Here is a 14,249-nt window from a genome sequence, read left to right as displayed (position 1 = left end):
CACAGTAACAAAGAAACGAGACAAGACATCACCGCTGTCATATTACAGTTTTATTGGTTACAAAAACAAAGTAAAAATAAGTTACTTTTATGCTTCAAAAGTTTGGTAGTGAGCCATTCCTCTGGCACCTGTTCAACGCACACAGTTTGATTCATTCGGAGAGGACAGTAGACCACAGGCCTAACTATTCAACACTCTTCCACAGTGAATAGGCCCATAGGACAATCGCATATACTGAGAGAGACAGAACAGGACTTCGAGTAGGAGCTCTTGTATTGAAACAAACAACCAAAAAAAAGGTTCAAGAGCCCTTACTGAATCCCGTCAGACTGCAAAACATTTATCCTTACAAGAGCACAGGAAATTCACATTGACGTGATTGTATAATCACACTCCAGACAGTATGTGGTGTTTAGAAGCATCATGTTGGAGTTATTTGGTTTGATGATTACATTTTTTTTTTATTGTCCGGGAAACTGCCAAGGATTCACCTTTCCGTAAATAAATGACAATAATGCGACGGAAACATTGAAAGCTGGGACGATTAAACATGGAAGCACTGAAATTCAATCTCCTTTTTTTTTATTATAAAAACAATTACACAACTGTACAAATTCAACCCCAAATTAAAAAAAACAAACAACTGATACAAATGATCTTTTTTTGTGAGAGCTTTCTGTGATTTTAAATGACTGCATGCACTTTTACAAACGAACAAAAAAAGGTCATTGAAAGTCTGGTGGGCACAGTATGGGTTTACTGCCCTCCCTCCATAACACCCTCCCAAACAGGCACTTTCCAAATACCATTCAGTTAATGCTTTCCTACTGGACACTGGCTTAATACTAAGAGTGTATTTGTGTGTTTGTGGATGGAGCTGTCAGTGTGCAGATTAATCCTTTTCTTGTGTTGTGGTCTGAGCTCCATTCCTCTCAGTCAGGCTGCGGGAGAAGCGGTGCGTGCCTCGCTCCCTCATCGTGTCGTCAGGGTTGGGATAGCTGGGCTGGTAGTACTGGGGTGGGTATTGGCGGTATCCACCATACGGGTCCACTTCCTCGTCCTCCTGTTCGTCATTAGTGTCAGTGGTCCCGTAGTTTTGGTAGGAACTGGGAGGTAACTGTTGTACTATGGGAAGATTGGGGAATTGGGTTGGTCATCCATGTTTCCTCTGTCTGTGTCATTCACCACCACCAAGAAAGTAGCCAATGGGTTAGCATCAGAGAAGAGCAGCAGAGAGATAAAGGCACAGTGTTAGAGTAAACAGGAAGCAGAAGACACGTACGAGAAATTATGGCTTTCTGGGGAAGTGTTATCAAGGATAGCTGTAAGAAACATTTCAGCCCAGAGAGAGTGAGAGGGATTGATGGCTAGATAGATAGATTGATAGATAGACAGACAGACAGGGCAGTAAAGAAAGCTGGATGGATTTGTGTGAATAGGCATGCAGGACCTTTGCTGTGTTAGTGGTGGTGTTCTTCAGGTTTGGGAGAATATGGCATTATATATAATATAGAAGCTTGAAGGTTGTAGTCTTTTCCTAGCCACAGTCTTTATATTTGCCAAAGGATAGGGAATGGAGGGATAAAGGGAAAGAAGAGGAATGGCAGCAGAGTTTCAGAGAATGCCTCTCAGTAGTCATTCTCATACTGCACTTCACCTTGCCCTAGAGTCCGGAGACAGATGAGGAGACGCAGGAAAGGAGAGAGAAACACACCATGTAAGTACGACATGATCATTATTATGACCACCTGGGCTCAGGCTTTCCCCCTTTGCAGCAGTCTCATATACTAGCTACAGTATACACAGTATTTTCAATAAATGTGCTTCATCTTCCTATATAAAACGTCTTCAGCTAAGAGAATTGCGTGAATGGTTGGAGATCTTCCAACCATCGGATGAAACAATAAATATTTCATTTTCTTATACTTTTTTTCTTTTCAAAGAGTATAGTTATAATGGGCTGAGACAAGCAAAAAAAAATCCTGTTTTTCTATTTGCCCTAGATTTTATTAACGCTAATGAAGTACACTTTCCATATTCATATCGGTGGGAAATAAATGTTATTCCAATCATGGAATTAACCACCAGCTACTACTAGCACTCTTTTTCCAATACACCTAATAACCTCCATGTTGATGCAGCGGGATGCGTCATGTCCCAGAACACACTCTCCCTAATAAAAATCACCCACGCCAGGATAGGCGTGAACTTTCCACAAGTTTCACTGTAAAACTGGATAGCGTATACACTCTGTTAAATTTATGTGGACAATTACTGTAATGACTATTCTTTGTGTCTGCTAGTAAAGACAATTTTATTGGATGATAATCCTGCATAGTGGCAAAAGTGTTGACTTCTATGCGCACAAAAAGATAAAAATACAAAAAAAAATTATTATGGCCGTATATCTGAAATATATTACACAAATACTGCAAGTATTGAAAAACTGCACAATTAGTATAAGATAAAATAGGTTTCACTTTTGGAACCAGCCTGTTTTAATGTTTCGTAATGTCCTCTGGAGTATGTAAAATAGCTAGAGACAATGGTGAAATATATATATATATATATATATATATATATATATATATATATATATATATATATATATAAAAGAATAAGAACTTTCTTTACCTCCTATGTTGTACCCTAAGCAGGCGTTTTGGTCGCAGTAACCTGTCGGTCCAGCAGGGCCGGTCTTTCCAGGACTTCCTGGACGACCCGGAGAGCCCTGGTTTCCAGGCCTGCCTGGAGGACCCTGGCTACCTGTCCGGCCTTCACCTGGAGTCCCTGCAGAGAGTCATAAATACATATCAACACAGAGATTGTATTGGATGTCAGTATTTTCAGCAAAACCTGATTCTTATCTGAATTCCATTGGCTTAGTTAGCCATTTAGATTCTTTGAGCTTTATCCATTAAAAGTATTGATTAAAAAATAAACCCATGTCCTTAGATGATCTCTCAAGATATATCTGAAAATCATTTAGCTTAAATATATCAGTAATATTCAGAGAAAACAAAAATGGCCAGTAAATGAATGCAGGGAGTACTGAAGGCTATTTATAAACACATGAGTGTGAATTCATTACATTTATATCAAAGCAGCCTGCAGATTTCTTGTATTGAATGGTAGAATAAGGCACTTTTAGAGAATGTACACATCTGAAGTATTAAATAAATTTGTGTGACAGTATATAAAATTTGTAGTTGCAAAAAGAAAAAAGAATAGAGTTTTGTCACATTAATATGTAGGCACTTGATTAGGAACATCATACTTTCTCAGAACTGCCTATAAGTCTATATAGCATGGATTCCACAAGGTGTTAGAAACATTCCTTGGAGATTCTGCTCCACACTGATGTAACTTCTGCAGATTTGAAATCCTTGTGATGTTTATGAAACCAGATTGAGATTACTTGTGCTTCGAGTTTCAGGGCATTACCGTGTTTGGAAGTAGGAAAATGAAGGTTGTTGTCATTAAGGGAGGCATGCAATCAGAAACAATAGTCAGGCGGTGACTTGCAAACCATATGCGATTAATATTAAGGGACTGGACAGTGTATGCCAAGAAAACATTTCCCACACCATTACAACACCACCATAAGCCTGAATGGATGAGAATCACATTTTGTCTGTGGATTCATGATACTGTTGCCAACATTCTCTCTACCATCTGGCAGAAGCAGCTTATCTGGCAACAACACCACCATACCCTGATAAAAAGTCAATGAGGTCAATGTATTTTTCCCCTTTCTGATGTTTGATATGAACATTGGATAACTACAGTATCTTGACCTTCATCTGCATGATTTTTGCATGTTTCGATTTAGAAAGTGTAGAAATAAATATAGTCACATCCACATATAAGTTCTAATTATGCCTTTTACAGCCAGACATAAACATGGTTATATGTTTACCTGGAGGTCCTGGGAGGCCACGAGGCCCTTGTGTCCCCACACCTGGACTTCCTTTCTCTCCTTTATCTCCTGGGAGCCCTAAACAAAAATAAAAACACACTAAAGTGAGACTAAGCCAAACCATCTATCTTTCTGGACATGCACACTGCTGGCAGAGGGATCAAGATACCAGAGTGTAGTGTAGTGTAGTGTAGTGTAGTGTAGCGTAGCGTAGCACACACTCACACTGACACAAGTCTGCACAAGAAATGGCTCGAGTATTTGTCCAGCTATTCAGTTTACCTTCCACCACTGAGCACTGAATGTGGAGAGAGTGTGAGAGCTACATCCATGGGTCGCAAATTGTTTGGCAAAGAACAACAAAAATGATGGAGTCCAGCAGGAAAGCGAAAGATTTCACACAGACATCCTGCAGTGTGGAAAATCTTAAAATATGGACTGCATACAAAAATAGTCTTGTGCAGTTATTATTAGCTATTATCTGAAATCCCCACACACACCCACCCCCCCAAAAAAAAACATGTTGCGACATGCAAAACGTCTCAGAATTTGAGCCTTTATGGAGAGACAGGCTTTTGTTTTTTTTCCCAGGCTTCTTCACTGCAATCTGGTCTCCATCACCTCTGACCAGGGCTGACAATTACCCCAACCCTGAGCACATAAATAGCACTCTTGTAATGATAGGCCATGCCACTAACCCCCTCAAACCATCTCTCATTAGCGAACGCTGTGAGACTTGTGCGGCCAGTCTGAACTAATTATATCAAGATTTGTGCTTTGTGTCGTTCTGACATCCTGTCAGTGTACGTGGCGCGGCATGTGTGAAACGGTACAGGTCTTGTGATCCTCACTTGCTTGTTAGCTCTTTGTGGCTCTCTTGTGATGGTTATTTATGACGGTATAACAGACAGTATCACTAACACTAAAACATAATCTTAGGTGGCTTCTGACTTCTTTTTTTTTCCCCATGGTGTGCATGAACTCACCTCTCTCTCCTGGACGGCCGCTCAGTCCATTACCTCCAGGAAAGCCTGGTCTACCTGGCGGTCCCTGCTCTCCCGGTGGTCCCAGAGGGCCCTGACGGCCTGGTTCACCCGGAGGACCTTGCACTGTCCGGACTGACACGGACTGACTGGGTATATGATTCAGGATTGAGTTGTAGCGAGACAAATGGCCTGATGAGACAAGTTTCAAAACAAGTTAGCCAAGATAGATATATTAATAGAGCTGAAATGATAAAATATAAATTCTCTAAATTATGCTGAATGAAGTAAAAATAATAATAATAATGTGGTGCAACAAAAACCTATTCACTGTGGAGATCGCCACAGCCGTCCTCGGTCGTGAGTCCAAGAGCGCATAGTTGGCTTTGCTAAATATGTGTGTTTGGGGGCAGATTTCTCTTTGCTCCATATTTGTTGCAGCATGAGCAGCAGTTCTACAAGAATTGTGCTTTGTGTGTCTTGGAGGTAGCACATGTGCTACCTCACAGGGGGGACTGATGGCAGCAGGGACGTGGTAGTGGTTAAGACATTGGACTTCTGACCGGAAGTTAGTCAACTCAAATCCCAGCCCTAACAATCTGCCACTTCTGAGCCCTTAACCCTTAAATGCTTGATTTCATAGATAAAATAATTCTAAGTTATAATACCTGTCACCTGATAAAGGAGACAGCTATCTAATAGTATATTAGAGTATATTAATTGCTAAAAAGTGGTGGACAGTAATGAAGTAAATGTAACTCTGTACTGTATTTAAGTAGCTTTTTTTCTTTTACATAAAAAAACAACAAAAAACCCATTAGAGCTTTTTTTTACTTAAACTGAGTTGATGAAGCAAAATGATAACATCTTGGGACAAAAATCATAATAGCAACATTATAGCCATAATAAATCAGTATTTTGGATACATAAGTAGGTTTGAAGCCCAGAGGTGGATAAAGTACACAAACCATGTAGTTGTGTTAAAGTAGAAATACAGTAGGTAAAATATGACTCCAGTAAAAGGTAAAATGTTAAAATTTCACTTGAATAAAAGTACAAAAGTATTTGCATTCAAATGTACTTAAGTATTTAAAGTATTATGATTATGGCTGTAATGTTCCTATTGTTATTTTTGTCACAAGACTGTTGCTTAATCAACTCAGTTTATGTAAAAAGACTCTTAGTGTTACTCTTAGAATATCAATCTATTAATAGAATGATATTAATGATTCAAACACTGAAATCTAATAAATTATCATGGGCTCAAAATCTTTTTTTTAACAACTTGTGCAAAGAATTGTGCAAATAAGTCTAAGGGTGTTGTGGTAAGTTAGAGTCAGAAATGTATCCATCATTTATTCCTCTCAAAAGCTGATTTATATGTTAGTTATAAGTAGATATGAGCAAACGCCAATCAAAACAAGTTTGAACAGCGCACGCTCTACCCTGATTGGTGGCTTGTTAACCTGATTGACCAGTCCACTCATAAATAAAAAGGAACGACTGATTTCACAAAATGTAGTTGAGTAAAAGGTCAAATATTTAACTCTGTAATGTAGTGAAGTAGCGGTCCTTCACCGCTCTGCGAACACTGTAAGACGCAGCCTTGTACTCGTCCATGTCCCCGGTGGCGAGCCCCGTGTTGTAGGCAGCGGAGCGGGATTTTGATTTGATTTGAAGTAAAAGTCTCCCCAAATGGAAATACTTTAGTAAGGTACAGATACGCAAAAAAGCTACTTGAGTTAAGAAATAAGTAACTTACTTACTGTCCACCACTTGTTGAAAGCAAGTACTTTTGTACTTCTTCTTATATGAAAGTTTAAAGGGAGCATTTTTTTTTCTTTTTTGAGTCTACTAAACTCAAATACATGGTTTGTGTACTTCATCCACCACTGTTGATAAATAAATATCATGCATAACTTGCCCATTCAGTTATCACTAACAAACTCAATAAACACTTGACAGTATTTGTGTTTCTCACTATGGATGCTTTGTAAAATTCGAGGAAGAGCCTAGTAACCTACTAACAGTCAACATGTTCACAACCAACAGAAACGTACTCACTCTGAATTAGTTGTTCACACACTTGTCTGGCTATAGAGCGGACAACTGCCTGTGACTGCATGTCGCCCTTTAAAGACAAAAAAAAAAAAAACAGATGGTTAGGTGTCCATTGCTTTGCTGCTGCTTTGTTTTCTTTCCAGCAAACGCACATCACAGGGTGTTTAACGAAGCAGATAACAGCTCGTACCGCATAATGTTTAATAGGTGTCATTTAACATTCACCATTGTTTCATTTTCTGATGCCAAACCATAAGGCATTTCATAGCACACACACACACACACACACACACACACACACACACATATATATATATATATATATATATATATATATATATATATATATATATATATATATATATATATATATGAAATGCCTTATATATGCATCATTATATATGGATCAGACTTACTCTCTCTCCTCGCTCGCCTTTGGTACCAGAAGGACCCTGGCAAAAAAAAGGAAGTAAAAGGTAGGTAAACAGCTGTATTGCAAAGATAATGGAGATTGTAAACACTTGTTTGTTTAAGTCCCACATCTGATTCTGGCTGATCAAAACTGAAAAAGACACTAGTGTAGTTTTGAAGAGCATACACGGCTCCTTTGTTGCAACACAGGTCGTTAAAGGGATTATGACAAAATCATCATGAATGCAGCACACGGGCCAAGAACATAAAGGAGACGCGTTGTTCAGCTAATGCAGAGACAGAAGATGGCCCAGAATACTAAGGCTACTAAATAATTCTTATATCATAGAATGGTAATTTTGAGGTCTGGAAAACTTGCGCATATAAGAAGCTAATAAATGTGCCAACATGTTTGTCATTCTTAAATCTTAAGTGCAAGAGCATGCGTAGCAATAAATATGAAGCATTGCATAAAATAGCACAGCGCTAGAATGTATTTTTAATGCGTCTCAGTGTTCATGGACCAACCGATGTTAAACCTGTCATCTCTTGACAACCTGTATATTAGGGTTAATAACAAGAGATCAACGGAAAGGTCCACATCGCTACACGCAAGCCGATGGTTCTTCTTAACCACCATCTCTAAACAAATCCTCAATTTCAGAGCTCTAGTTTTCCGCCTGAACGCAGTCATTCGCACTGGTATCGCTCTGCAGGAATATAATGGAGATTGACGTTGCTTCACATTATTTAATCCCTTGCTTGCTTCTAATGTAAAAAGGAGAAACAAACATTCTTAAATCCACACAAGCAGTAGCTGAAGTTTCTTCTAAGTAGATCCTCTTAAGCGTTCAAGAGTTCAGCATGGAGGGTGACTGTAATGACTTCAGATGCAAAAAAATGCCTGTCTATATTAAGATCCCTGTGTAGGAGCAGTAGTGCTCTGGTTGCTGATCAGAAGGTCAGGAGTTTAAGCACCACCAAGCTGCCACTGTTGGGCCCTTAACCCTTTCTGCTCCTGATGTATGACTCTGGAAATTCCAGCCTCGGCTCTCTGAAAAGCTGGGATAGGCGACGGAAAAAACATCTCTGTAATGTATATGTGACAAAAGATTTCTTTTTCACTTGTGTCTTTCAAAATGCTCGGTTGAATAATTGTTGGTGTCGAGGCATAAGCGCAAACAAATATTACATTACATTACATTATTCCAAATATTGGAAATGCAAATTATATGGAGAAAAGTCAAATGATGGAGCACAGAAGGGAGCAGAAATGAGCTGAGCGCTAACACAATCAGAAGAGGAGATTGAACAGACCAGTGTCAATTAACTGAGGTCATGACCTGTTTGTTTACAGTGTTAGCTTCTTTCTCTGTCTGTTCAGGGTGGTCTGAAGTTCAGAGCCTCAGTCAGTGTGTGAAGCTGGATGCAGTCAGGAAAATGACTCAGCAGTGGGACAGAGTCCCAGAACCAACCGGTGCATCATTTTAAACACAACACATGCTTTCAGCTCATGCAATTCGTCTGAACTGGAGAAACTAAAAATACACACAAAATTAAGGGAATATGTGCGTGGTGAAATGTCAGGCCTTTATGGCTACTGTGACTTACCGTAGATTTAAAAAATAAAATGTGAACAGTTACATTTCACTCTTCTGTAAGATTGTGATCTTTCTACTAATTGAACTTACTGAAACTGTGAATGCCAAAAAAAAATTCATGCAAATACTTAAATCCTCTAATTCATCATCAAGTAATTTTAGGACCTAAATATAGGTTTCTATATGTACTGCTTTTCTACTTACAGGTGGTCCATGATCACCATGTGGTCCTGGGGGTCCAGTGGTGCCTGGAGCTCCTGGAGCACCTGGACTGCCCTGTTGTAACAAACCGAATGACCAATGGGTAAAGAAGAGCTTAAGACAACTGGGTGGTCCTGAGGATGTCTGGGAAATACAAGATAATACTGTACTTACAATAGGACCTGGTGGGCCATGTTGTCCCTGTGGTCCATCTTTCCCAGGCAAACCCTTCAGAAATAAAATTCCATTATCAAATGACTTACACACTGAATAATGATGAAATAACAAATTGTCTCATTGCCACTGTCATTGACTTGACAAGACAAAATTAAATTAAGTAAACATACAAATCAACAGAGGACATTATAACATTATGGCCAGTATATATTAGGCAGCAAGTCAACTTTTTGTCCTCAAAGTCCTCAAATACAGTAAGCAGGAAAAATGGGCAAGCGTGCAGTGGTCAGTATCTATCAAAACTGGCAACAGGGTCATGGGTGGCTCATAATGCAATGGGGAGCAAAGGTTGGCCTGTGTGGTCCGAGCCAACAGAGCAACAGTAGCTCTAATTGCTAAAGAAGTTAATGCTGTTAATGCTCAACGAGTCGGTCTGTTTTGGCAGGAAAAAGAGGACCGACACAATATTAGGCAGGTGGTCATAATGTTTTGCCTGATGAGTGTACGTGAAAACTCTGAAATATTGTCTTAGAAAACAGTAAACATGCTGAGCATTTCAGTTCTTTATTTGAACTTCATTGATTAATTTGACTTCATTTAAGCATGCTACAAAATCCAACACCTCATCACTTTAGCATTATAATATTCAATCATTATAATCCAAATTATAATAGTTTGTTGTAGACTTTTTCAGCTGCAGTTAATGCAGTCCACTTTCTAGTTCACCTAACAACTGAAAACAATAATTGGCTCCTCCTGCATTTTGCTCAAGTTTAGCATGAATGACAGATGCCTCACTTGAGACCGCATCCACGTATAATGTACAGAAATTTGATGTATGAGAATCCAGCAACACATTAAAATCAATAATTGGTAGTTTTCAAACCCATGTAATAATGTGGAGATCTTTTTTCCTCAGACACAATATGACCCCTGATACCCACTGAAGAAGGTCTGAACAGCAGCTTATCTACGCATTACCGAACACTGATGACCAAGCCAGCGTTTGCAGCTTATTTACACTAGAATTGATGCCTCCAGCATGATAATGCACAATGTAACACGGTATATATCATCGAATGTTTGCAGGGACATGACAGCGATTTTTATTGCTGCAGTGGTCTGTGAATTCCCCAGATTTTAACCCCATTGAGCATTTTGGGATGAGGTGGAAAGGGCTGTTAGCAGCAAGACTGTGCAGCTATCCAATTTTCAGCCACTATGCAACAAAATCATTTCCACATGGTACAACATTCCTGCAAAATACATTTAGCTTCTGTAGGATTCATGCCCAGGCAAATCCCTGCTGTTCCTAAGACCATTTACTGCTATTAGAGCTACCACTGGCTCGCTGATAATGACCTGGGCACATGAGCTCGAAAACTGGATGCATATATGTTGCTATGGACAAGAAGAAATCAAATTTATTGAGTTGTTGTTTGGGAGAGATACATATTTTTTTAAACAAACCTTGAGAACCTTGATTGTAAAAGGGAAAAGCTTACACACAAATATCTACAATAATTGAAAAAAATCTACAATAGTTTATGTGGTGGATGATAGATTGTCCTCTAAACAAGATAAATAAGCAATTCATAATGAATAATGGGATTTTTTTCATTTTAATAACAGAGCAAGCTGTGTATAATTTCGGGAGTCTGATCAAATGCAGCCGTCTTATACAGTAGACATTTTATATAAAAAAATCGCTTGTGGAAAATACCCATAAACCACTGCTTTTGTTGATTTGAAATATGAAAAATAGCCAAAAAAAAGGAATGAAGACCTCAATAAACACGTCATCATGGATTAAGTTTGCATTAGTGGAGCAGCTTAAAGACATGTTAAGCTCACCATTGTGAGCTGACAACCACAGCTGCAATGAATAGCAGAAAGCTTGAACTTTAATTTTAATTAAGCCCATGTTTAATGCTTCTGTCAATAACTGTATTCTTTAGGGGGAAAAAAATGCAGTCATTATTTTGTTGACTAAACCATCGCTTTTGCCATTTTGGTGAAATAAATTTGTCTGTTGAATATGACACAATTTGGTCAAATACAACAAATAATTGATTAAATTATTTATCTTTTTGAAAAATAAAAGTTTGTAAATGTTTGCATAAGACAAACAAAACTAGAAGTTTCAGCCAGATTTACAAAAGTTTTTTAAAATTTTTATTACTGTTAAACTTCGCAAGAAAAGACAGAAAGACGGAAGTTACACTATACAGTAATCCCCCATTTATCATGGTGGTTACATTCCAAAACCACCCGTGATAAATGAAAAACTGCGATAAATGGACGTTACCCCAAAAATTATTTTTCTTTAAGCCGTAAATTATCCTCTCACACACTTTAAACACACACAGAAAACATTTGCAAGAATATAGCGAGTTGAATTTTGTGTCAATTCGTAGAAATACAGTACACTGTATCACATTTATAGTGAGTACATGTATTGTACAGTATACACTTCTGAACTAGCGTAGCCTATGTGTAGTTTCTCTGCTTGTTTATTGGTTGAAGTGTCCTATGACGTCCAAAAAAAGGCTGAGTTAAAGATACACATCACCGCATTCTTTATTTTCATTTGCTAAATTTGGTGACGTATGTCTTGAACTCCAGAGGACACGTCAATCAATAAACAAACAATGTACATGCTACAAACACTGTAATGCTAGTCATTTCTTATGGTATGTATGTTGCCAAATAAGGAAGTGCTTACTGTACTGTATTAATAATTTCGTTCATTTTATAATTAATAATTGTATTTTTATTAATACATTTCATTATTTCAACATAAAACTCCATAAAAACAATTCCTTATAAGTTTTTTGGTCTATTGTGCTATCTGTGAGAGACCTGAAAAATTAGCAAAACAAATTAGTGATGTGGCAAATGCAATTTCTAAATAAAATTTCTAAATATATATATATATATATATATATATATATATATATATATATATATATATATATATATATATATATATATATATATAAATGTAAGCAAATAACCTATAAGATTTGTAATCACTCAATCAAGGTTTGCATTAATTAGTATTATTCTAAGTAAATCTAACAGCACCTTAATTATGAGCAAATCTAGCACAAATCTATAGACTTTTTGAGTCTATTTGTAAATAATCATGAGGCTTAATATTTAGATCTCACCATCTTAAGTATACATTTTCTCTCAATCTGGTCCAGCTGTATTTTTGGTATAAATCCATAAGAAAAGTTCTGGTGTTTGGGTATAAACTAAACCTAATATAAGATTCCTCATCCATATGTATAAAGGAAAAGATACTGTGACTGTACTTTAAAGTATTGCCTTTTTCATGTTTTGCCACAGCTGTGTAAAGGATATAAACTCCCTCTTTGCTTTTATACCATCAGTTTCCATGTAGCTTTCTCTAGTCTGAAGAACAGGTTTAGTGGGGGTTAATTTTAGATACTTCTCAATAAGTCTACATATGTTGGAGAGCTGAGCAATATTGGCAAAACTGAATTGGAACAACAGAGGAAGACAAAAACAGACAAATCATGCTTAAAATGAGGACTTGAATGACAGAAATACCAATAAATTTGCATGTAGTCTGCTGAATTTATCCACTTAAAAAGATTCATGGTCATTTTCTGCAGCTTATAAAGGCACTTTAATGTTTATTAACATTGAACATTACAGGTGCTGTGCAAAATGAACTCACATCCATGACAGAGTTAGTGCTGAAGTCTATATGACAGGAAGTGTTTATTCATATGGAACAGGCTGGACAAGGAACCACATCAAACAACTTGTACAATAAATCTTTTGTAAAGGGAAAAAAATTAAAGCTTTTATTAAAAAATAGTAGCACTTTGGAGGCAGTTAACCCTTAAAAATACTCAATACTCTGATATTGATGATATGCAGAGGTATTGGGGCTGAAAAAATTGTATATAGTATAAGATATGTTTTATGAAATCCAGAATAAGATTAAAATTGAGATTATTTTATATGTGCAAAATTCCATCTACTTATTATGCTATTTGCACGATCTTTGTGTCTTTCTATCTCGCTTGCTAAAAATGAACCTTTAATAAGTGTGATTCATTACCCACAATATTGTATAAGAGGTTTTCATGCGATACAAGCCATTTGGAACGAAAACACTACACTGTTTGAACGCTTCTCATATTCAAAGTGCTTTTTGCGGCAGCCACATCAAGAGAGTAAGCCTAGAGTAGTCGTTCCGCGCACACAAAAACCAACGCAAACCCACATGGCTCATTTTTTTTCCTTCCCAAGGGATCAAAGTCATTCTCCCTCTCTCTCCTTCACTCATTCTCTCTGTCAGTCTTTTTCTCTGTTTTTCTCCAGGAATGGGATCGTAGAGTATCGGAGTGAGCCAGAGAGGAATCATGCGTTGCTCTGTAACTCGGTGATCTTGCTTGGTCATAAGCTTTCTACATGATGCTAATTAACTTTTTATGCCAGTATACAGGATAAGAAGATTCTGGATCCTGGACTGTGTGTTCTGTGCGAGCATAAAACCCAAGCATTTAGAAATTTCTCCTGTACTTCAAAGTCTATGATTTGAGGAAAAGTCAACTCATTTGTAAATCATTGTGCAGAAGTCTATTTAAAAAAATTCCCCCAGATGGACAAACTGAAGAAACCCTATGGAATGGAAAGTGTATTCCACATACATTAATGTGTATGTGTCCCTCTGGACGATCATCTCTTCTGTTACCTTTAAGATAAAAACTGACTGCCTGGCACAGATATAATGCAATAAACAACACTATGAAAAAAAACAATTCACTGTGCTCACAGCAGAAATGAATGCTGGACACAACACGGTTACTCTGATGTGGAGTAAAATGTAGTAGACTGGACCTGATGGTTTGACTG

At 37.6% G+C, this 14,249-nt stretch overlaps 1 protein-coding gene across 1 annotated transcript in view; it reads right to left on the bottom strand.

Annotated features, from left to right (window-relative positions):
- Window positions 1-35: 35 nt before the first annotated feature.
- col14a1a (collagen, type XIV, alpha 1a) overlaps window positions 36-14,249 on the bottom strand; it is a 91,820-nt gene continuing 77,606 nt past the window's right edge. Inside the window, 8 exon segments of the mRNA XM_046846347.1 lie at window positions 36-1,125; window positions 2,635-2,790; window positions 3,920-3,997; window positions 4,906-5,094; window positions 6,967-7,033; window positions 7,380-7,415; window positions 9,180-9,251; window positions 9,351-9,404. Of these exon segments, the coding sequence (XP_046702303.1) occupies window positions 893-1,125; window positions 2,635-2,790; window positions 3,920-3,997; window positions 4,906-5,094; window positions 6,967-7,033; window positions 7,380-7,415; window positions 9,180-9,251; window positions 9,351-9,404 (885 nt within the window). The 3' untranslated portion in view covers window positions 36-892.

Source organism: Silurus meridionalis, chromosome 4 (assembly GCF_014805685.1).
Source record: "Silurus meridionalis isolate SWU-2019-XX chromosome 4, ASM1480568v1, whole genome shotgun sequence".
Taxonomy (NCBI): domain Eukaryota; kingdom Metazoa; phylum Chordata; class Actinopteri; order Siluriformes; family Siluridae; genus Silurus; species Silurus meridionalis.
This window is presented reverse-complemented; position numbering and strand designations above follow the sequence as displayed.